Source organism: Vitis riparia, chromosome 5 (genome assembly GCF_004353265.1).
Source record: "Vitis riparia cultivar Riparia Gloire de Montpellier isolate 1030 chromosome 5, EGFV_Vit.rip_1.0, whole genome shotgun sequence".
Classification (NCBI taxonomy): domain Eukaryota; kingdom Viridiplantae; phylum Streptophyta; class Magnoliopsida; order Vitales; family Vitaceae; genus Vitis; species Vitis riparia.
In genome coordinates this window covers 18657009-18678681 of record NC_048435.1, presented here as the reverse complement: position 1 = coordinate 18678681, position 21673 = coordinate 18657009, and the positions used below count along the sequence as shown (strand labels likewise).

General features: G+C 35.0%; 3 protein-coding genes and 1 pseudogene across 3 annotated transcripts; 2 read left to right on the top strand and 2 right to left on the bottom strand.

Annotated features, from left to right (window-relative positions):
- Positions 1-486: 486 nt before the first annotated feature.
- LOC117914667 (MACPF domain-containing protein At4g24290-like) lies at positions 487-8681 on the top strand. The gene is made up of 7 exons (XM_034830097.1): positions 487-1370; positions 3344-3582; positions 5321-5519; positions 5603-5680; positions 5757-5940; positions 7289-7455; positions 7817-8681. Exons 1-7 carry the CDS (start codon positions 1107-1109, stop codon positions 8009-8011), a joined length of 1326 nt encoding a protein of 441 aa, XP_034685988.1. The 5' UTR covers positions 487-1106; the 3' UTR covers positions 8012-8681.
- On the top strand, positions 8022-8529 carry LOC117915244 (MACPF domain-containing protein At4g24290-like). The gene is made up of 2 exons (XM_034830803.1): positions 8022-8060; positions 8122-8529. Exons 1-2 carry the CDS (start codon positions 8022-8024, stop codon positions 8527-8529), a joined length of 447 nt encoding a protein of 148 aa, XP_034686694.1.
- Positions 8682-10180: 1499 nt separating the features above from the next.
- On the bottom strand, positions 10181-11717 carry LOC117914071 (annotated as a pseudogene).
- Positions 11718-17320: 5603 nt separating this feature from the next.
- LOC117915345 (probable glucan endo-1,3-beta-glucosidase A6) lies at positions 17321-19588 on the bottom strand. The gene is made up of 3 exons (XM_034830902.1): positions 19507-19588; positions 18119-19423; positions 17321-17599 (listed from the first exon to the last, which is right to left on the bottom strand). The coding sequence occupies exons 1-3, from the start codon at positions 19586-19588 to the stop codon at positions 17562-17564; spliced, it is 1425 nt and encodes a 474-aa protein (XP_034686793.1). The 3' UTR covers positions 17321-17561.
- Positions 19589-21673: the final 2085 nt, after the last annotated feature.

Below are 21673 nucleotides of genomic sequence, written 5' to 3'. Positions count from 1 at the left end.
CAACTTTATGGAAACATAAAAAACAGATAGGAAAACATAAAAAAAAAAGAGAAAACACAAAAATAATATATTATTTGAACAGTGAAAAAAAATAATGAAAACATCTTTTTATTGTTCTAAAAAAAATAATTTTTGAAAACATAAAAAACACAAAAAACACAAAAAACACAAAAAACAAAAATACACCCCCTTCCCCAAATAATTTTTTGTGTTTTTTATTTTCAAGAACAGAAAACAGTTCTTGAAAAGGAACCAAAAACAATCTATTAAAAACATATTTTGGGTTTTTAGGAAAAAAAAACCTTTTTTGATTTTCAAACATAGTTTTTCTGTTTTAAAAAAGGTTAGAAAGAGGCCAAAAGGCCACCCACTTTTAGATTACCCTCAGGTTATTTTAAGCAACTTTCTTATTGTCACTATCGTTCGTATTTGACCAGCAACCGTTCTCCTTTGTATTTCCTAGTGAATGGGGCAAGAAGATTATTACAAGAGAGAACCAATCCTTTGAAAAATCAGTGTCAAATGGATTAATTTGGAGTCTGTTTTTGGTAGTGGGGAAGCTGCAGGCGAAGGTGGGAATTAGGTATGCAGTAGGTGACGGACGTTGACCGTGAAGCGGCGGCTTTCACGCGTCAACACACGCCTTCCTCTGGACTCTTCCTGCTTCCCTCTTCCCTTCTCCCATTTGGACCCAGTCCTCCTAAAGAACTTCCACAATTTAATTAATGTAACTCTTTCCAGAAACACCGCCACCACCGCCACCACCACCACCACCACCTCTATATCTCCTGCAGTATTTCAAAGAGCAGTCCTCTAGAAGTTCCTCACAGGAATTGAGAAAAACCAAAAGATTTTTTTTTCTTTTTTTCACATTTTGATAATGTTTTTTTTGGTTGCGTCATACTTTTGTATTCCTTTTATGGGTTCCAAGCCTGTGTTTGGTCAAACCTTTGTTGCTCAGCTGCAAATGTGATTTATTGTCAGAGTGTACGTGGCATGAACTTCGGCTGCCTCCCTTTCCTACAATGTATATTCATAAGAGCGTAAACCCTAGCTAAAACTCTCTTACTCTTTCAACAATCACGTGGTTTTAGGAGGTTGGAGCTATGGCTGGAGTTTTTGAAGAGGTTGAGAAGCCTATTGGGATCAGGGCTATGGAGAGTCTAGGGTTAGGGTTTGATCTGACAAATGATTTCAGATTGAAGTTTGCAAAGGGGGTACCAGGTGAGAGGTTGGTGGTGCTGGACGAGAGGAACAAGGGGGACATTGTGATTCCTGGCGGGCTTACCATTCCGGGAGTATCCGAGGATATTCGGTGCGACAAAGGGGATAGAATTCGATTCAAATCCGATGTTCTTGAGTTCAATCAGGTGAAGATTTTCAAATCCCTTTTTTTTAAAATTCATTTGTGTTTTTGATTTTGGATGAATTCTAAATTACTAGCTGAGAAATTGGAGATTTGTGATTGGTATATGTATAGACTCAGAAGCAATTCGATATTGATTTAATTCAACCACAACTATTGAGTGTATCGATTTTAAGATCCTTAGTTAACAAATCACTTGGAATTGAGCAACAATCGAGTTATGGAGCAAGAGACTGCCTCAAGTGATTTTCCTGTAGTCTTAGCTGTGTAGAATTTCCAGACTCTTAATAGAGAGTTTCTGAATTGAATTTGGGAAAAACCCTAAATAAAATTGCCTAACTAAATTACAAAATCCAATATGATATTGAGCATAATTTGAATCAAATATCTAATCAACTTCAGTGAATGTATTCATAAAAATAGTGAGATCACATTATTTTATATCAGTAATGAGATTATTGCAGTGCAAAAAAGGGGCTAGCCCTAGTATGCAGAGGAAGTATTAACAGGGCAAACCGACTCATGGGCACCTAGAATGGGGTTAGAGTTGAATTACTTATGTGGGAACAATATGTGGCCAAGGCTCAAGTACAGGATGTATAATTCATTTGGAATCCCATTTCTTAATGGAGGCTGAGTGAAAATTTTCTGTTGCTCTCTTCTTTTTATTAGTAGGAATCATAGTTGTGCTCCATTTTCTAAGATCAAATTGGTGTTGTGGCTGCAAGAGCAATGCTTGTATACCATTTGTGGCATCCTGGTGAGAAAAATGGTTTTTCAAGATTAATTCCAATGTGTTAAATCAGGGAGTGACTGCTTTATGGTAATTGTTCTATTGCTGTAAGACATGGGATCTTGGTGGATTTTATGATACTCCTTCAAGTTCATGTGAAGCTTCATCCTTGAATTGAGCGTCTCCCATGATTTCATTTTACCATGATCCTTGATGCTTTGAACTGGCATTTCAAATTTCCACCTAGAAATATCTTGTAAAAATCAGGCAAGAGGAAAGGAGAACGTAAATTTTGTACTGAGATCTGTTCATCATTGGGTCTTGGACCACAGTATTAACTGTGTTGACCTGGAATGATCAAACTACTGCCTTGGAGAAGAGTGTTGGTATTGCAAGGTGTAAAATGCTATTTGTAGTCATGCCAAAATGAATTCTGCTACAGAGGGGTTCATTGTTGATAGTTTCTGTACATGGCAGAAGTTCCATGTATTTCGCCACTTCTGTCTTTTGACTTATCAAATAGGCTTAAGATTTTCCCTTTTGTCTTTTTTTCCCCTAAAGGAGGTTTGACCTTATTAAGGTAGCATAAACGGATATTCAAATTTCTTAAAGTTGCCATTTTGATAAACTGATTGAGGGATTTTCATATCTTGTGGTACCACCTAATCCATTCTTGTGATTTGGGTGCCAGAAGATGTTGCTTGTGGGGTTAGAGAATGGATGATAGTGTTGCCATCAGTTGTTGCTACTGAACAAGTTTGTCTTAATTTTCATAGTAAAAATAAGTTGATATACATTGATGTTATAGTCAAGATGTCAATGCTGTTTTTCTAGGCAAATAGAAATTATGTATTAATGAGCACTTACCAAAAAAGGGGATGCAATCCCTGTACACTGGGATTCTAAGATTTGTCAACAAAATGTCATGTAGGAGGAAAATCTATGAATAGCATTTTAGAAAAATGATGTTTTTATCCAATAGATTCCACCTTATACTAGTGAACGAGGATTAATGAAATAATTCCTTGATTTTTATTTTAGATCAATCAATTTCCCCATCCTCACTTGGGTTCAGAGTAAATTTAATATTAGATTTTTATATTTGAATATTTATGATTAGATATATGTCCATCATTATGCCTTTTATTTTTCAGTTCATGCAAAGCTATTCTGAACTTCATGCCTGTTTTGTAATTCATTTGTTTATATGTTCAATCACATATCTTTTTCTTTTTTGCTTGCAGATGTCAGAGTTGCTTAATCAGAAATCTTCAATACAAGGAAAAATTCCTTCAGGCTATCTCAACAGTATCTTTGATTTGAGTGGAGCATGGTTGAATGATGCTGCAGACACTAAATGTCTTGCTTTTGATGGTTACTTCATTTCCCTTTACTATTTGCATCTGACAGCATCTCCACTAGTACTCCAGGAAAAAGTAAAGAAGTCTGTTCCTTCTCACTGGAATCCAGCATTATTATCCAGGTAGGTCTCTAAATTTTTATTCTTTGCAAATATTTTGATACTAACAAAGGCTCATTATATATAACCAAATGCAAAAGTACAAGCAAAGCAACTGGAAGTAATTGAATGGAAAAGCATATAATTGAGAGTATTTAACATTGTCATAACTTGTATTATTGTAGATTGTCTTATCCTAATACTAAAGAAATAAAAAAAGAAAAAGAGAAGAAACCTGGATCAAAATGGTGAGTCTATTCCAAACAGAATTATTTTTGAGTTCTACAGTCTAGAAGTAATTTGATGTTGTTAGAGATCATGATATGCACTGTCGGACAGATGTAAAACACAAACTTTTAGCCATCAAAATTAAAAAGAGAAGTGTAATTGGACGTGGAATAAAAATAAAGAATATGAAATAAAAGAGAATGATAGAAAAGCTGATACAACTTTGGAGGGGAAGGCCATTTCAGGAAACATTGTTTTTAGGCTTTGCACCTAAAGTATATATTGGAGATTATAATAAATGCTTTACAAAAAGAGGGGTTGTAAACTAAATAGGCGGGAAGTATGCTGAAAGTGCCGAAAAGCACAAGAGAAACAAAGCTAAAAGGACAATCTGACATGAACTGAACCTCAATGAACTCTGGAAAAGAGATATTAGCTTCTCTTAGGTTCTCTAGGCTACTCAAACGAACAACTTGACATGAGCTGAATCCAAACCGACCTAACATCATTTCTTCATTATAATTATTTGAAATCATTAACCAAGGATCAATCATCTTACTCCCAAGTTTCTTAACTTACCCTTTCAAATGTTACATGATGGAAAATTTTAAGGTTGTGAAATTTCTTGTAACTGCCAGATCTCTCAACAAAACATTTCCTCGGTGTTCATGCATGTACTTGTTGTAGATGATGCTCACTCAAGCTTAAGCTTGTCTAAGCTTGAGGACCTGTCACACTGGATTGGTGCAAAAGCAAACGTCTTAGCTTTTAAATTGTCTAGATTTAATCAATCACTTTTTATGTGCCCATGCTTGCTTAAAACTACTTGATAATCAATCGTATCACAAAGAGTATTAATTATGCATAAATATAGTAATTTCTGGTTGGTATGAATGTGTACTTGCATACATTATTCATTCTATTTTATTTCATTTGAAGGCACAAATTCATCTCTAGAAGGGCCATTTCATAAAATGGAGATATCACCACTAAAGATAGTTAAAGTCTGAAATGAAATAATCTCACAAAGATGTAAATAGATTTAGATTCTATGAAAAACAAAATGCTTCAAGAAAGCTCTTTGCCTTCTTCCCTTTTTCCCATTTGCAAGTTTGTGTCATCCTTCTATTGTGATAATGCATAAGATGAAGTGAAGTGGGTGTGTTGCCAATCCTTATTCTAGGTAAGTTATTTTCTCCAGGGAAAAGTTCTCTGTCTTGCTGGTGCACAGTAGAATTTCCTTTTCAGTATATTATTTGTGTTCTTCTCTAAACAGTAGGATAGTTCTGGAATGATTCTTCAAACTTACTTTTTTTTTTTTTTTTTTTTTTTCTGGTGTTCGCTTTTAGAACCAGCAATGGTCTTTAATAATTCTAAACTGGACATTTGATTTCTACCATGTTTTAGCTGCTTGGTTTCATAGACTTGCCGAGCTGTCCTATTTTGTTTATTGATCCTGATCTTATAGCAGTCTATGATCATGTTTGATTTGAGTTAATTATGATTTCTGGTGCTAATCAAATTTGTTAGGCAGGTTCATCCGGACATATGGGACACATGTGATCGTAGGAATGGCTATTGGAGGTCAAGATTTAGTTTGTGTTAGACAGAGATATACCTCAACTATTCCTCCTGCTGAACTCAGAGGCCATTTAGAGGATCTTGGAGATTATTTATTCTCAGATGGAAAGAGTCCTCAACTACAGAGGACAACAAGAGATGGAAAACAAAAAGTACTTTAGCTTTGTTTTCTGCTTTTGTTTGCTTGTAAGCTCAATACTTGCAGACAATTGATAAATGTGGTTTATTCATATAGGTTCCAGACGTCTTTAGTCGTATCTTGCAGTCAAACACCATGCAGCTGACAAGTATTACAGAAACATCAAGCAAGGATGTAAGTCAAACAGTTGCCATACCTCTTTTGCACTCACAAGGACTGGATGTGAATTTATGAACTGACTTTGAAACAGGGCCTGACCATTATTTGGTCAAAAAGAGGAGGTGATGTGTTTTTGCAAAGTCACTCCAAGTGGCTCCAGACCGTGTCAGCTAAACCAGAGGCCATCCTTTTCAAGTTTGTGCCCATCACTTCTCTACTTACTGGGATTCCAGGCAGTGGATATCTTAGCCATGCGATCAATTTGTATCTACGTTGTAAGTGCTCAAATGCCAAATTCATGGAAGAGATAGCAGGAATTTATTTATTTATTTATTTTTATTATTTAACATTTATTGATCTGAAGCCATTGCATAGATTTCACCATCACATAACCACTACTTTGGAGTGTTATGGATTGCAAAACTATTTCAAAAGTAAATGAAACATCATTGGATTGTAGAAATGAATAGAATGCCTCTAGTGCTTTGAAGAGAGAAGAGAGTCTAGCTTTAGTAACCCTACTTTATTGGATTGCTAAATTTATAGAAGATAGAGAATGGTTTTTATGTCCCTCTTAACAGGAATTGCTTAGAACTGAAAATAGAACTTCCATCTGAAAATAATGAAATGTGAAGAATTCATTTCAATCTTTTATCTTAGAGAATCTTAGTGCCTTCTTCATGCATAAATTGCTGGGTATTTTCTTGTAATAATTTTTTTTTTTGCATTCATTCCATCTATTTATATATGGATGTATATGTATCTATGTGTGTATTTATATTCAGTTATGACAAAAATCAGTGCTGCTTAGTTGTTATTGTTGTTGTTTTTAGTATTAATTGTACAAGTAGTAGTATTCAGCCCACAAGCACAAATCCTTGGCACCGAATATAATTCTGAAGTACACCATAGGCGCAAATATAGTAAATCAGGAAGGTTGTGAACATCTCAGGTATTTGCAAGGATTTTTGTGCCATCTGATCCCCAACTCTTGTTCACACCTGGGAGTATTTCATTGCACAGATTTCAGTCAAATACAATGCTCATGATTTCTTTCACTTATAAAACTTATTTTATAAGTGAAACAATAGTTCGGGGTTGCAATTCCTAATAAGAAAAATTGAAGTTGTCTTAGGGATTTGAACTTTGAAGAAGAAGAGTCTTATCTCACTAACCCTTCTTTTTTCTTCCTGATAAGAATAATTGAGGTTGTCTTCGGGATTTGAACTTTGAAGAAAGAAGTTTTGTATCTCACTAACCCTTCTTTGTTCTTTAGACCAACAATAGTGGGAGATTGATATAGTTGATAGCAGAGAACATATTTTTGTCCCTCCCAACAGAAATGACTTGATTGGAGATAGTTCAATCTCATCTTACTGTATTTTGTAGAATCCATTCCAATCTGTCCTCTTTAAGACTCCTAGTGCCTTTTTCCAGATTGAAGGTGGCAGAATATGCACACATATATCATTATCAGCATGCCAAATTTTTCTTTCAAATTTTAAATTCCAGCTTTTACATCAAGTCAATCTGTAACTGCTTTCTACTTAAATGATTTTATGTTCAGATAAGACTGACAACTAAATATTTAACTTATTTGATTAAACGTTTCTGTGTGATCAGACAAGCCTACTCTTGAGGATTTACAGTACTTCTTGGAATTTCAAGTTCCTAGTCAATGGGCGCCTATGTTTAATGAACTACCTCTTGGGCATCAGAGAAAAAGGGCCTCTTGCCCTTCATTGCAGTTCAGTTTCATGGGTCCTAAGGTTCATGTCAACTCCACCCAGGTAATCTTTCTCTGTCTCTCTCCCCTCCCACCCAGAGGACACAAAAGGCAAAATTGAGGGTGTAAAATTCTCCAATCTGACCTCTTTAACTGTGTTACATTCTGGAGCTTTTAGCTCAAGGTTTGGTTTTGGGACTCGCATGTGGTTCCCCACCAATTGGCTTGGCATAAACATGCCAATTATCATACAGAAAAATGGAGAGCTGATAGTATGCATGTGAGGGCTCCTTCCATGAAGCTTTGCTATTTCTCTCAATTGTTATCATGACAGACATTAAAAATGAGTGCTTTTGTCAGATCCAATTAACTGTGTACTAATGATAGTGCTATTTAGAGTTGTCTGATTCATCTACTCCACCCAGGTTTCAAGTGGTAAAAAACCAGTGATGGGCCTGCGCCTGTATTTGGAAGGGAAAAAATGCAACCGGTTGGCCATGCATATACAGCACCTCTCAAGCCTTCCAAATTGTATGGAATTTTATTGGCCAACAGCTCCATGTGCAGGCCATGTCAGTGGCGAGGTTCTGATGATTATGAGTCCATTAACCAATTCTTAGAACCAGTCAAATGGAAGTCATACTCTCATGTCTGCACATCAGCAGTCAAGTATGATCCCAATTGGCTGAAGGGAGGTTCAACTGGGGTTTTTGTTGTAACTGGTGTTCAGCTTTTGAGCAAAGGCAAGTGGCCAAAGACCATACTTCATCTCCGTCTGCTCTTTACACATATACCCTACTGCACCATTAGGAAGAAAGAATGGGGGATGGCACCAGAAGCTTCTCGGAAGTCAACTTTCCTTGCATCTCTCAAGACAACATTCACCTTCACTCAACAGGCAACTGGTCCACCAAAGCAGCTTCCGACTGCACTAAACTCTGGTGTATACCCAGATGGCCCACCTATGCCCATCCGCTCCACAAAGCTTCTTAAGTATGTGGATACAGCTGAGGTAGTGCGCGGTCCACATGATGCTCCCGGGCATTGGTTGGTAATCGCTGCTCAGCTAGTCACAGATAATGGTAAAATTGGTTTGCTTGTAAAGTATGCATTGTTGGATTATTCACAAGAGTCATAGTTCTCATTTGCACATAGGTAATGGATGTGGCTATGTCTCTTTTGTTCATTTATATTTGTTTAAGAGTTGATGATAACATTTATAAGTAAACTTCCGTAGCTTTGTACAGACAATTGCATAAGGAATGCGGTTGGGTTTATATTTCTTCCTTACAACATTTTGCTTGGTTTGTTTCAAATGTATTTTCTATAGTATGCAAGTGAATTATGGACCAAAAATATTCCAAGGGAAGCAAAGAATTAACAATTTCTACTTAGGAGGCCAGGTTTGAAAGTTGAATCTCCTTTTGTATCATTTTCTTGAGAATCTGGTCAACTGGGCAACCAAACTTTTATCTGCAGATATGACTTCAAATAAGAAGTGGATGCCCATCCCACACCTAACATATCTCCTGTTATATTGTGTGGTTGAAACGAAGTGTTCATTACTCTCATGCATCGAAGTCAGTATGCTATTTGCAATGAGGGTTTCATGCCCCTCTGCTTTTCTTCTTTTCCTTTCTCGTGGGGATGGCATGCCTATATAATAGAACATGGTTTATAGAATCATATGGTTTTGAAAACGCCTTTAAGCTAGGGTTTTTCTATGACTCGGACAGAAAGGGGTGACTAATGAAAAAATGGTTTCATTGGTTGGAACCTAAATCTCAATTTTTTTTTTTATACTTTATTTAATAGCTCGAATATTGCACATATATGAAGGGTTGAAGCTGAGAGGTCGGTATGATATCCATTTATGTATTCATTGAATTTTCATAATATGATTACCCTTTTGAAATCATGACTTCAGCTTTAGCTTCTGCTGCCGACTGAGTCATGTGTCCAGACCAGGACTGGATACCATGAGAAATCTATTTAGAAATGCAAGGCTTTTAAAAGGCTGACTATATAAAACTTTGTTTGGTCGTCAAGAGCTCAAGCTGAGGCAGGTTTAGGTATAGGCTCTGCCTGGCCTGGCTTGGCCAAAGTTCCAGTTAAACCAGGACCCGGATTGATTGACCCAAAATCTAATCAATTTGGTGACAAAAAGTGACGACACCCAACTAATCCTCAAAAGCAATTTGGACCCACTATTCTTCACAGTTAGAGTCATCCGGAGATTATGAAGACCTTCAAATAAAGTTCTTAGCTGAAACAACTTTGGTGAAAGGATATTGAATAAGATGGTCTCCTTTCTCTCTCTCTTTTTATTTATTTATTTATTTGTTTTTTCTCTTTTCAAGAAGATCTCTCCATAAACAATGAAGATAAGATGGTCTCTCATACACCTTTGCCTCTTTCCCCTTTATCCTTTTCCTTTTTCTTTCTCCCCCTTCCAGAACACATGTGATCATCACATGATAAAAGAGTCTTGGACCACCAAAAACTTGACTCATCTTGGCTACAAAAACGTTACAGATAAGAAGTTAAAGCTAGATCCATTGGATTTAAAAAACCTTATCACATGGGCTCCAATCCCTTGTCATCTTCATCCCCCCTCAACAAAGAAAAAAACAATCTGGATCGCCCTCTCTTTCAACCAGGATTAGGCCCAACAAGGACTTCCATTTCTGCAGAAGATTTATATTTTCTGTCCCAAAGGAACTAAGTATCTAAAATTTGCCTGTTTCAGTTGAAACATTTTTCTATGTCCATATTTCAACAGTAAGATGTGAAAAGAAATTAAGAACATGTACAATAACTTCAAATTAAATTAAAAAATGGGTCACATTTTTCCAGTTGGAGAAGACCACAGGATACAGCAAATCCAGAGGAAGAAAATCTCACTAAATTGATCACTTGAAGTAGTACAAAAGCCAATGATGAAGCACAAGAAGAAGGTAAAAAAGATGAACCTCAAGAGGCTGATGGCCAGTTTTTTTGAATGTCAAAGGTGTAACTGAAATCCAAATAGCATTTTCTATCATCATCTATAAACTGTCCAAACAAAAAGATAGAAAAGAAATCAAGAAGATGGGGTCAATAAAGAGATCATCTTTTGTAAAAAGAAATGAAGAAAAGTAAGGTTGATTATGCTACATATGGTTGAATTTACCTTGCTTCTTGCAGAATATGAACCCCTTGCGAACATGCCTGAAGGAGTAGTTTCTTCTTCCAACTCATAAGTATATGGCTCTTGTTGTGGACTGAAAGTTCCCAGCATTATTCTTGTATTGTCCACTGCCATGTATTTCATCAATGGCACATAAGTATGAGCACCGTTTAATCGGTTATATCATTGGAGGCTTGTTTCGTTTAATTACCTTTAATACCAGTCTTCCAGACAGTGTGTATATATTTAAGGCCGGAGACGATGTTGTTAGAGACGACAAAGGAGAACTTGAGGTGGTATCGGCTTCCTTCCTTGAGGGTGAAGAGACGGTCCTTGGAATTGGCAGCTAATGGAATTGCAAACACCAGATCAGGGCGGTCCTTACACAGGATTGAGAGGCTTTGTATTCGAACCTCAGGCTCATTACTCTCTGTTTCGATTTCAAAATCAGATTGTAAGTTCAGAGAATTCAAACCAGGAAGAACTGGGGAAGAGACTAACCTCATTCAGCAACAAGTTAAGAATTTTTTAAGTTCTTGGAAACTCAGAGAGAAAGAAGTACCTCCAACAGCAGAGAAATCAACAGTGCAAGAAGCTGCTCCTTCCATCTTCTCAAACTTTCGTCATCCTTTGAAAGCAACAGAAAGACAAAATCATCAAGCGGAGTACATTTCAATATAAACATGGAAACTGAGAGAGAATAAACCTTATCTTTCTCAAGCTGCTCCTTAAGAGAGACCTGAGGACCAAGTTCCAATTCTTTATTCTCCAACTCTTTCTCAGATTTGGGCTTGCCATCCTCTTCCGCCTCATCATCCTCATCATCTTCACGACCCTCATCGTCAGGCTTCTCTGAGTCATCACATTCACGGGTTGGTTCGCCATCCTTGTTCTCCTCTTTCTCCATTACAGGATTGAAAGTGAAATCTTGGAAATAGCTCCCACAAGGGCTGACATTTTTTTTGGGACAAAGAAACTTCCTGAAAAAACAAAGGATGTGGGCAGAAGAACAAGTCTTCGTTGACCTTGGTATTCTTAGCCTCAATTTTCTCCAAGTTTAGAGCGTGTGTTTGATAAATGTGGAGGTGGAATTGAAGGTTGGGAGTTTTGGAGGAAAGGCAGTTGGAATAAAGAAAGCTGTGGAGAAACAACCGGTGATCGATCATGTGCAGGTGGGATAAAGGCAGCCAAAGAAGTGACACTTTCTCCAATTTTGCTGTGCTGCCCCTTGTGCCTCTTTATAATTTACAAATTGGACCCCTATGTACCCTCTAATTTCCTGTGATGGGCACTATTCAGAATGAGGTGGCCTCCTCGATGCCCACTTAATTTCATCTCTATGCTAGTATACTTGATAGAATGATATCCCATAAAGATTGTAGGAAGAGACTATGGACTTTTGTAACAAATAAAAAGCTACTTTTCTCTTAGTGAGTACCCATTCAAAGAAAAAAAAGTTGTCTCTAGACCCTCAAATTTGGGCATGTTATACCAATGTTGAGGCTTGAGTTTGTAAATAATTGGAAGAGATAAAAAAGACTAAGGCATTTTGCAGCCTATGGTCTCCTTCAATTTATAGAGGGTTTGAACTTCTTAGGATATATATGGATCTCTAAATGATGGATAGGTAATGATAAGGTTTTACATGGGCACCATCTTTATGAACTTAAGTTTTGCATGGACTGGTGTCAAAATTCTTCATCTACATAAGGACTTTACTGGATAGGATTGAGTTAAGTACTCTGACCGATATTTTTTTGTGCCTCTAGGTATTCCCTTCTCGAGTAGCTTTCTCAATTGGACTTCTGAAATTTGTGAAATTTTAGCTTTAAGAGAGCATGCATGAACGAGGTATCATGCTTTTTCAGGATCTGAGTGACATTTTTGTTTTCTTGAGATTGTGGAAGGTAACTTGGTAAAGAAGGGATAAAGGAAGACTTAGGTTGAGTTTGATCAATTCTTGTATTGAATGAGTATTGTTGATGAAAATGGTGTGAAGTAAATAAAAGAAGGAAAATGGATCAGGTTTACTCAATATGTTCAATTAGATTGAGTTTGAGCAGTTGTAGAAATAGTTGTAAAAAACAATATATCAATGTTGAATCGTCATCGAGTTTTGATTGATAACAAACTCTTTAGAAGGAAGGCTTATAATAGGACATTTAATCTTCATTAGAAAAAATGATCGATTGCTTTAGCTAAAATTAAAGTGAAACATAAAAACTATCAATCGTCCTTAGGATGATTAATCATCATTAAGTTCTTATAGGTGTGGCGGAAATAAAATGTAGGGGATGATTAATCATCCCTATCCAAAAGAAAATCAATCATCTTTGGGGTATCGGTATTGAGAAACAAAATGATTAATCATTTTACCTAGAAGGATTAAGCATTATCATAGTTTTATTACTTAAAACAACTAGTGGAAGAGGAAATGGTAAGGATATTGATTCTCATTGTCCTTACTTAGAATTGAAGATGGTCAATCATCTTCTCTATGAGAAGTAATGTTTTTAATATAAATTAGAACAATTATTCATTTTAGCTTAAAATAATTGATTGTCCTATATTGCTGGGAAGTAGTTCCATTGTAGCCGCATGCCCCTATCCTAGAAACCAAAGATTTTATCCCATATTGAAAATGAGACACATTTTTGCCTTACAACTCCCCTGCATAAGGATGAATTAATCATTAATACAAGTGGCATGTATAGATGCAATTGCAACATTAATTTGTCACATATAGTAGACACCTAACATATGCTTAAAATGTTGATCAATTTTATCATAAACTTATGGATGTAAATAAATAATTTATTATCTAATTAATATAAATGTAGAAGTTCTTGTACAAATGGCTAAATGGAATATCAATAAGGGCACTAATTAGTTATATGTAAAGGATGCAAGGCAGTTGCTTAAGTTAAACAACTTGCTATGCTATGGGACAACCTATATAAGATAGGGATATGTTAGTTTTTGAGGTTGACATCAACCCTCCTTGTGATGTACTCTCAAATTGCTACATAATTTTGTTGGGGATATGAAAACGCAACTATCGTAGAGTTATAGTTAGTGCCTAGATGATTTCTATTTAAAAGTTGAAGTTTTATTTTGTATCTATGCATTTATCTATCTATCTATATCATTTGACTTCCATGATATTCTATTATAACATTACTTGTGCTAGGTGATGGATTGGAAAAAAGGTTTCGCTTTCATTTATTTATTTTAGAATTTGTGAGTGACGTGTATTAATATCTAAGGAACATAGACCTTATGCTATGATGGTTGAGAGGAATTACATTGATGTTCCCCTGCCTTGTCTAATATTCTTATGTTTAATGAGAACTTATGAAAATATCGTATTTAAGAAATTTTGAGACGAATTAACAAAGATGTTTTGTAAGATTATAGATTATGATATTATATTTTGAGTATTGTATAGGGAATATTATCCTAAGATATTCTAGTTGAGATTGACCTTGATTTGTAGCATGACCACTACTATAAAAGGTGCTTTAAGGAACATAAGTTGAAATGACACCATGAAAGGATTCAAATGTGAAATTGATGGGGGTACAACCCTTGGCCTTGGGTAAGAGCCCTTGAAAAAGGTGAAATTGGTGATGTGCACTAGATTAGGTATAATTGTGAAATTAATGAGGGGCAACGATCCTTGGGTGAGAATTCTAAAAAAAGAAAGGCAAACTATCCTAAAATGAAATACCTAGAACATACGTACCTTATGTTATAAAAGGGGACACAAACATATATCTCTAAGTAAGAGTCCTTAAATGCATTTGTTAATTTATATGCCTTCATGGTTAATTGTGGAATCGAAAATATGATATGTTGATCCCAAATGTGGTATTACTTACATGGTAGAAAGTAGGATGAAAATTCAGCATCCAGAAAGAAAGTGTATTGTTGTTAAAGAGAATTGATAATGATTACAATGTTAGATCAGATTGGTACGTCTTTATAAATGTCCATATAATAATAAGTTGATGTGTTCTGGGTGTTTGGTGGAGGATATATATGTTGTTTATGCTACTACTTATTCTGTAGAACATAATGCATGTTATCCAGCTGGGCTGTGTTAGCTCATCCTTTGATCAATTGTTCAGATTTAGCTGAAGGTGCTCAGTTGTGCTGAAAACTTGCTACATGACTGAAAAGCTTGAAGACCTTTAGTTGGGCATGTGTCTGATATATTAATCATGTCCATGCTATATTAAAGGTTCACCTTATTGTACTTTAGAAGGATGAAATGCTGTGAAGTGAGAATGTACCTACGCTTTACAATGTAGACCTACCATGAAAGTTCCTATTTCATTGTGTATGAAGTACTTAGATGAATAATAATTGATCTTTAGTGTAATCAAAGTTTGCAAATAATATACATCTTGTAATAAATGTCTAATGATAATTTTGAAAGTGTTAAATGTGAAGGGAAAACAACATTAGGTTCCCATCATTCCAAGTAGAATTGGGATGATCTCTTCATTTAGGAAATGACTAATCACTTTTCATAATTATTTACAAGATATTGGAATGTGTTAATCATTCCTAGACTACCCCAAAGCTATTGTCAACTTATCGATGAGTATTATCAGTAGAATCACTTCTCCTATGAGGATATAAAGTCCATTTGAGGGTGAATTTATGGAGTATTTCTAATTTTTTTAATATTTAAAAAATAAAAATTTTCAAATATTAAAAAAACTAAAAACACTTTTAGAATTTTAGAATTACTATCAAACGTATTTTTAGAATGTGTTTGATATTATTTTTAGTTGAAGTGTTTTTAATGAAAGTGTTTTCTTTAAAAGTGTTTTTAAAAGAATTATTTATTAAATGTTTCTTTAGAAAATATACTAAAGTGATTTTTTAGATTTTTAAAAATGTTTCTTAAATTTTATTGAATACTTAATTTTTTTTCAAGAATATTTTTTAGGCTAAAAGTAGTTTCCACAATATGGGAACGGACTTTTAATCATCTTCATCATCAATTTTACCTATATTCAAACCTTTTTCCCTAATCTTTTCCAAAACTTACAATAAAAGACTAGCGGATGCTTGATCGTCTTCTAAAGTTCTAATGTTGTACTCTATTTCTTCCACTGTGTGCTCTGGCTGGAATTTCAAAGAAATCATGGAAGAAATAGCTACCATTGAAAGAGAAAACGGTTGAAATCAAAACACAAATCTTGTTAATTTCATGATTTTTCCCATCACCAAAATGAACCTATTTTCTTTAAGACAAATTTAGAGCAAGATCCATCTATGCGAAGGCTAAGAAATGGATGTACAAGGTCATAACCAGTAAAGTAAACCATGGAACCTTCATAGTTAAAAACCAATTTCTCCTCACACTTCAAAATTTTGAGATTAGTCATACCAAAAGATGAGTTTCAAAACCAAACCATGGTTACAAACTTGGGGAAAGTTACAATGCATATCTCCGCTTAGAAAGAATTAGCCTTAGATATTTATAGAATTTTTGTTGTTTAAACATCCCTCAAAGGAACATTTGAACATCCACTGTTCATGGTTCTTTCTCACCTTGTATTGTTTGTGGTTCAAACATTCTACTATTCACTTTTCTCTTTTTGTTCATACTTTCATAATTTTATACTATCATTACTTTGACCCAATCCTAAACACATAATTACCTTACCCAATATACCTTGGATGCTTGAGAAGCTTGAATATTCAATCAAAACCATTATGACCAAAGAAAGTAAGTTGTGTTAGACCGACCTATAATTGGAATAAAATTACCAACCCGGTTATTCTAAACTACGAACATTTACATTTCTACATCCTAGCCTAAGACGAATCGTTTTTTACTTAGTACAAAACCCTGTTGAATCAAGATATGCTCAGCCATGCATGAGCAATCTAAATGGAGGTTGAATATTATAAAGTCCCTCACAGACACTAATAATTATGGCAAAGGTTAGGTGGATCTGAGCCCAACCACCAAGCATCAATAATATTCATCTGAATTTTTCAATGGAACCTACTCATGATACAAAACTACAAAATTTTCAACTATGCCAATGTAACAATTAATGTTCGTGATTATTATCTCAACGTCTTGCCTGTGCCTGCATGCCATGTCTTTGATGTCATAGTATTTTTATTTTTATTCTAATTTTTGTGGGAAAATGTAGAAATTAAACAATGAGCAAGATGAAAGAGTACTAAGGCCTTAAAAGTTTGTTTACTTTTAAAGGTATGTTTGAAGTGTTGGAATAGAAACTAAAAATAAAAATTTATTCCATTTTTATTTATGGCTGTGTTTGTGGATTACTTGCTAGAAATAAGAATAGGAATAAAATCAAAACCCACTCTTACCAAAAATTTAATTTCCCTCTTTAAGATAATATTTTGATCCTCCATTTTTTTTTTCTATTCATTTTTTCGTGTACAAAACACAATATTGAGATTTGTAAATAGGTTTATTAGAGAAAAAGGGTTAATTTCATTCTACCTCTCCTGAGATTTTGACTAAATACATTTAACTCTATAAATATGAAATTTCATTATATACTTTTCTTATTTTGAGTGAGAAGAGAGATGAATGAAAATAAAAAATGAAATATTTGATGAAATTTCAAATCTATAGGGACTAGATGCATTTAGTCGAAACCTCTAAGGAGGTGAATGAAATTAACTTTTAGAAAAATTCATATGAGATTTATAAGAAATTTTTTCAAAATTAATAGTATCAAGTCCTACATGAGTAGGATAGTCGGTTCCCATTAAAATTTCTGAACTCATCTCAATTGTCACCAATACAGATCATTATCATTTAAGTTTCTATATGAATCACTTCAAAATGTTGACAAATGGCATGACCTTCTCATTAGCACTAGGATCAAAAAACCATATTCTAGTATTCTTTTCACATATGTTAGAAAATGGTCAAAAGTAAAAAGGGAAAATAATAGACATGAAGAAGCATCTCCATCGATCTTCTGTAATATCCTTTAAAGAGTCACGCTAGCGAACTTGCAAGATCCACGACCTATTCAAGAAACCACCAATAGAAAAATCAATAATTTGATCAATAATAGTTCTAGGAACAATGATAAGTTGCACAATAGGGGAGGTTTAAATCCCATTACCTTGGTGAGGTTTAAATCAACATCTTTCATACATTCACTACAAACATAAGGAGGTAGCCGACACCTTAGACTTTTGGTTTTGATTGCTTTTTTGTTCAAAATCTAAACATGTCTTCTAATATGTTCATGGGTATTTTAATTGCTATCAGTGAGGATATAAGATTAGCCTACAACTATTCATGAACTTCTCATGAGCCATTCCTAATTGCTTAGAAAGGAGTGATCCAAATGTTTCTTATGTTCTTTGTTCTTTAAACACCAAAAGTGATATCAACAAATGGAGATAACACACAAGATATGGAGCTTTTGTACGAGGGAGAACAGCATTGCCTCTTCAATGCTGAGTGTTACTGGTATATGAAAGTACCTCAATGTTGGGTGATTGACGCAATTCACACATAAAAAATTGAAACACTTACTTGGATCCTCAGTTGTTTGAACAGCCAGTCCATTGAAGTAGCAATTGGCTCCCAGGCTCCGAAACTTAGCCCAGTATGAGCTAAAAGCATAGCTTGCTTGCGAAAGTAAGGAAAACGGTTCATAACACTCCTTCCCTGGCATAAGAGCATCGCAGGTCCCGTTGCCCTGACTACATGCATATATTAGAGCTGACACCAGCTGCTCAGGATTCACTTCACTGGCAACCACACACCATATCTTTCCTTGGTAAGGCTTGTTATTTTGTGGCATTGGTAGCTGATCATCGTTGGACTCCTGCTCGCCAGTTAGGTCGACACCATACACCGGTTTTCCATTGCAGTCCAATAAACCCCAGTGCCTCTCAGTCCCTGGACCCCTCTTTTGGTTCTCATTGTACAATGCGAATATAAAGGTTGGTATCGTCATACCTGGTCGCGCTGGTGTCCCAACCGCTGGTTTAGCTGTCATCTTCTTGATGAGATTTTGGTTGTATAATGCAGCATTGTAGACATTTGCACCAGGTTGGTCGACATCACCAGCATTAGGCCAGCCTGTTTCTGAAATCAAAAGCCGGATATTTGGATAACCAAGTTTTTCCATGGCGAAGATAACTGAATCAAGCATTTCGTCTAGGAGATTAGTGTAGGTGAGGTTGCTAATGGGGTCGGTGTAATTAAGATTTCCACCTCTAAATAGTGCATAGTCTAGGCTTATGTTGGAGGGGTTTGCAGACCATGCCAAGTAAGGATACACATCGAGGAAGAAGAATGAATTGGTTCCACTCAAAAATTCTAGCAGTGGTACCATCAGAGTGTCCAGAATGTCAGACCGAAACATTCCACTTGATGGTGGAAAGCTTGATTCCATTACGTCCATTGCCACAGAAGTACCAACTTTGATGTTTGGGATGTTGTTAGCTTGAAGGGATTTCTTGATGCGGCGCATGGCTGGTACAAGATTAGACCAAGTTTCACGATCACGGTCTGAGTAATAACTGAGGACTTCGTTCCCAACAACTATGAACCTAATCATGGTTTGGGGATGGTAAGAAAGAACATTATCGCGTACCCACTGGTCCGCTAAGGTTTGGTTTGAAGAGATGTTTGAGATTTCTTGATTTGGAACCATGATGGAAACCTGAATTTTGGTTCCTGATAGAAGATTCAAGATTTCAGGGTTGGCGTCGTAGAGCTTAACCCGACCGGCCTTCATTGATTTGATGAGCTCGATGGATTGTGATGGGGATGGCAAGTTGTCCCCCAGCTGCCCATAGTTGACACCAATCTTGCTTGAAGTCTCTGCATCTGCACATCGAAGAAAAAGGGTTAAAGTGAAAATTAACCAGGAAAAGGATACCAAAAACCATGTCTTATTTGCAGGAACTCACGCGTGAATGCAAGGAAAGAGAAGAAAGAGAGAGCAAGAAGACACATCTCTGTCACTTCATCTCCAGAGCTGTGTTTCTCCATGAAGGAACCTTCCCAAGAAATCCAGTTTTCTGAGTGCAGGAGGGTCAAATATATAGAAATAAGGAGTGAAGAGCTCGTGAAGTTGTTCAACAACCTGCATGCTAGACCAGAAAGAAAATTTCGAGCTCAATGATCTTTGTGAGGGTCTAAAAGAAAGTAGATTGCTTTATTAAGTACTGTTTCAAAGAAAAGAAGGAAGCAGACGGATATGCATGGATGAAGAAGTAATAATTTACGAAGGAAAGAAGAAGAATTCAAGGCAAGTAAAACCCAGGAGCATGGAGCGTGGGCTTCCTGGGCTTCATTTTTTTTTCTCATCTTTCTTTCAAGGAAGATGGTTTAAAGGGTGACAATTAAAGAGCTAAGCAATATTTGAAGCTGTGTTAGGACCTAGTTAAGTGGTTGTTGCTAGCAATTCTTTGAAGTGTCCATGTTAAGTTGTGGGTTTTTGTTTTCAAATTTGGTTCGTTATAATCAAATTCAAAAATTTAGGATTTGAGGACTAGACCCGGCTCAGAATACAAACACCAAATAAAGAAATTATTATTTTTTAAATATAACTTATTAAAGAATTATTTATAATAAAGTATTTTATGCTAGCATTTAAAAAATTACTTCTTTGTGAAATTTATGTTGGCGTGGAGAAGTGGTCCTTGAGTGTGAGAACTTGTCTCTTCATGAAACAAGATTCTTAAAACATTTACTATGAAAAATTGGAAACAATAGATGTTGTTGTCATTGATTCCTTATAAAATGATGAAAACCATTAAAAATTTGTAATGAATAAAAAAGTTATGATATAGCGACAAGATTATAAAAAATATATATATATATAATGGAAAGAGATATGAGAAAGAGTAAGAAATGACCGGTAGAATAAGAGGGCTTACAATTCAAGGTGTAGGTATGAAAGGAAATATGGGATGTTTTAGGAATATATATATATGCTTATATGTCATTGTAATTAGATTCCTTATAGAATGATGAAAACCATTAAAAATTTGTAATAAATAAAAAGGTTATGATATAGAGACATATATATATATATATATATATATATGATGGAAAGAGATATGAGGAAGAGTGATAAACAACCAATAGAATAAGAGAGCTTACAATTCAAGGCGTAGGTACGAAAGGAAATATGAGATGTTTTAAGACTTAATAATTATATCTATTTTTGTTTTCTATTATATTTTTTATAATATAGTGGAATTATTCTCTTTCATTTATTGATGTAGGCATGATTGATCGAATCTCATAAAAATCTCATGTACCTTTGCATGGATTGTTTGATTTTGTTGTTTTTACATTATAATGTATTTTTACGTTAGAGCTTCTATAAGTACAACATGATTTAAACTTTGTTTCTTGAAGATGACGAGTTCCTTTTAAAAAAAGTCCTTGCACTCCTAAAGAAATGAGTTGCTCTTTAATAAAAATAAAAAATAAAAACAAAACTTATCATTTCACTATAGGAAAAATGGCTTATAACAGTAAGTAGTGATGCCCCACTAAAGGTTGTAAATGGTGTGACTCCAACATTTGGTTGCACACCAAACTCCACTAAGCGTGGCCATATATAGGAGATGCAACTATAAGATATAGTTGCAGGTGTGAGTATCGTCATGAGTATATGTTAAAGCATTAATAGTGGCAGTAGGAAGAAGGTTGCAGCAAATGGTTCTTTTTGTTGCATCCTGTTTTTTAACCCTACTAAAGAGTGTAATATTTTATGTATTTGCAATTATGAGTTGATTGCAACTGTAGGTTATTATTTGCTTTTGCCTTTTTTATTTTATTTTATAGAATTATCACATACAAAACTAACACTTTTTTTTTCTCTTTTTTAATTTCAAAATCCTTTATCAATCTCTTCAATAATAATACTCAACAACATTCAAATTTTGAATTTTAATAAACTAAATTTGATGGATAGTTGTCAAGATGTTACAAATCATGATTTAAACTATTAAAAAATAATAATAGAGTGGAGTTATAATTAGAAATTTGGATATATATATATATATATATATATATATATATACAAAAATAAACTTTAAAAACTATATGCTTTCTATATTA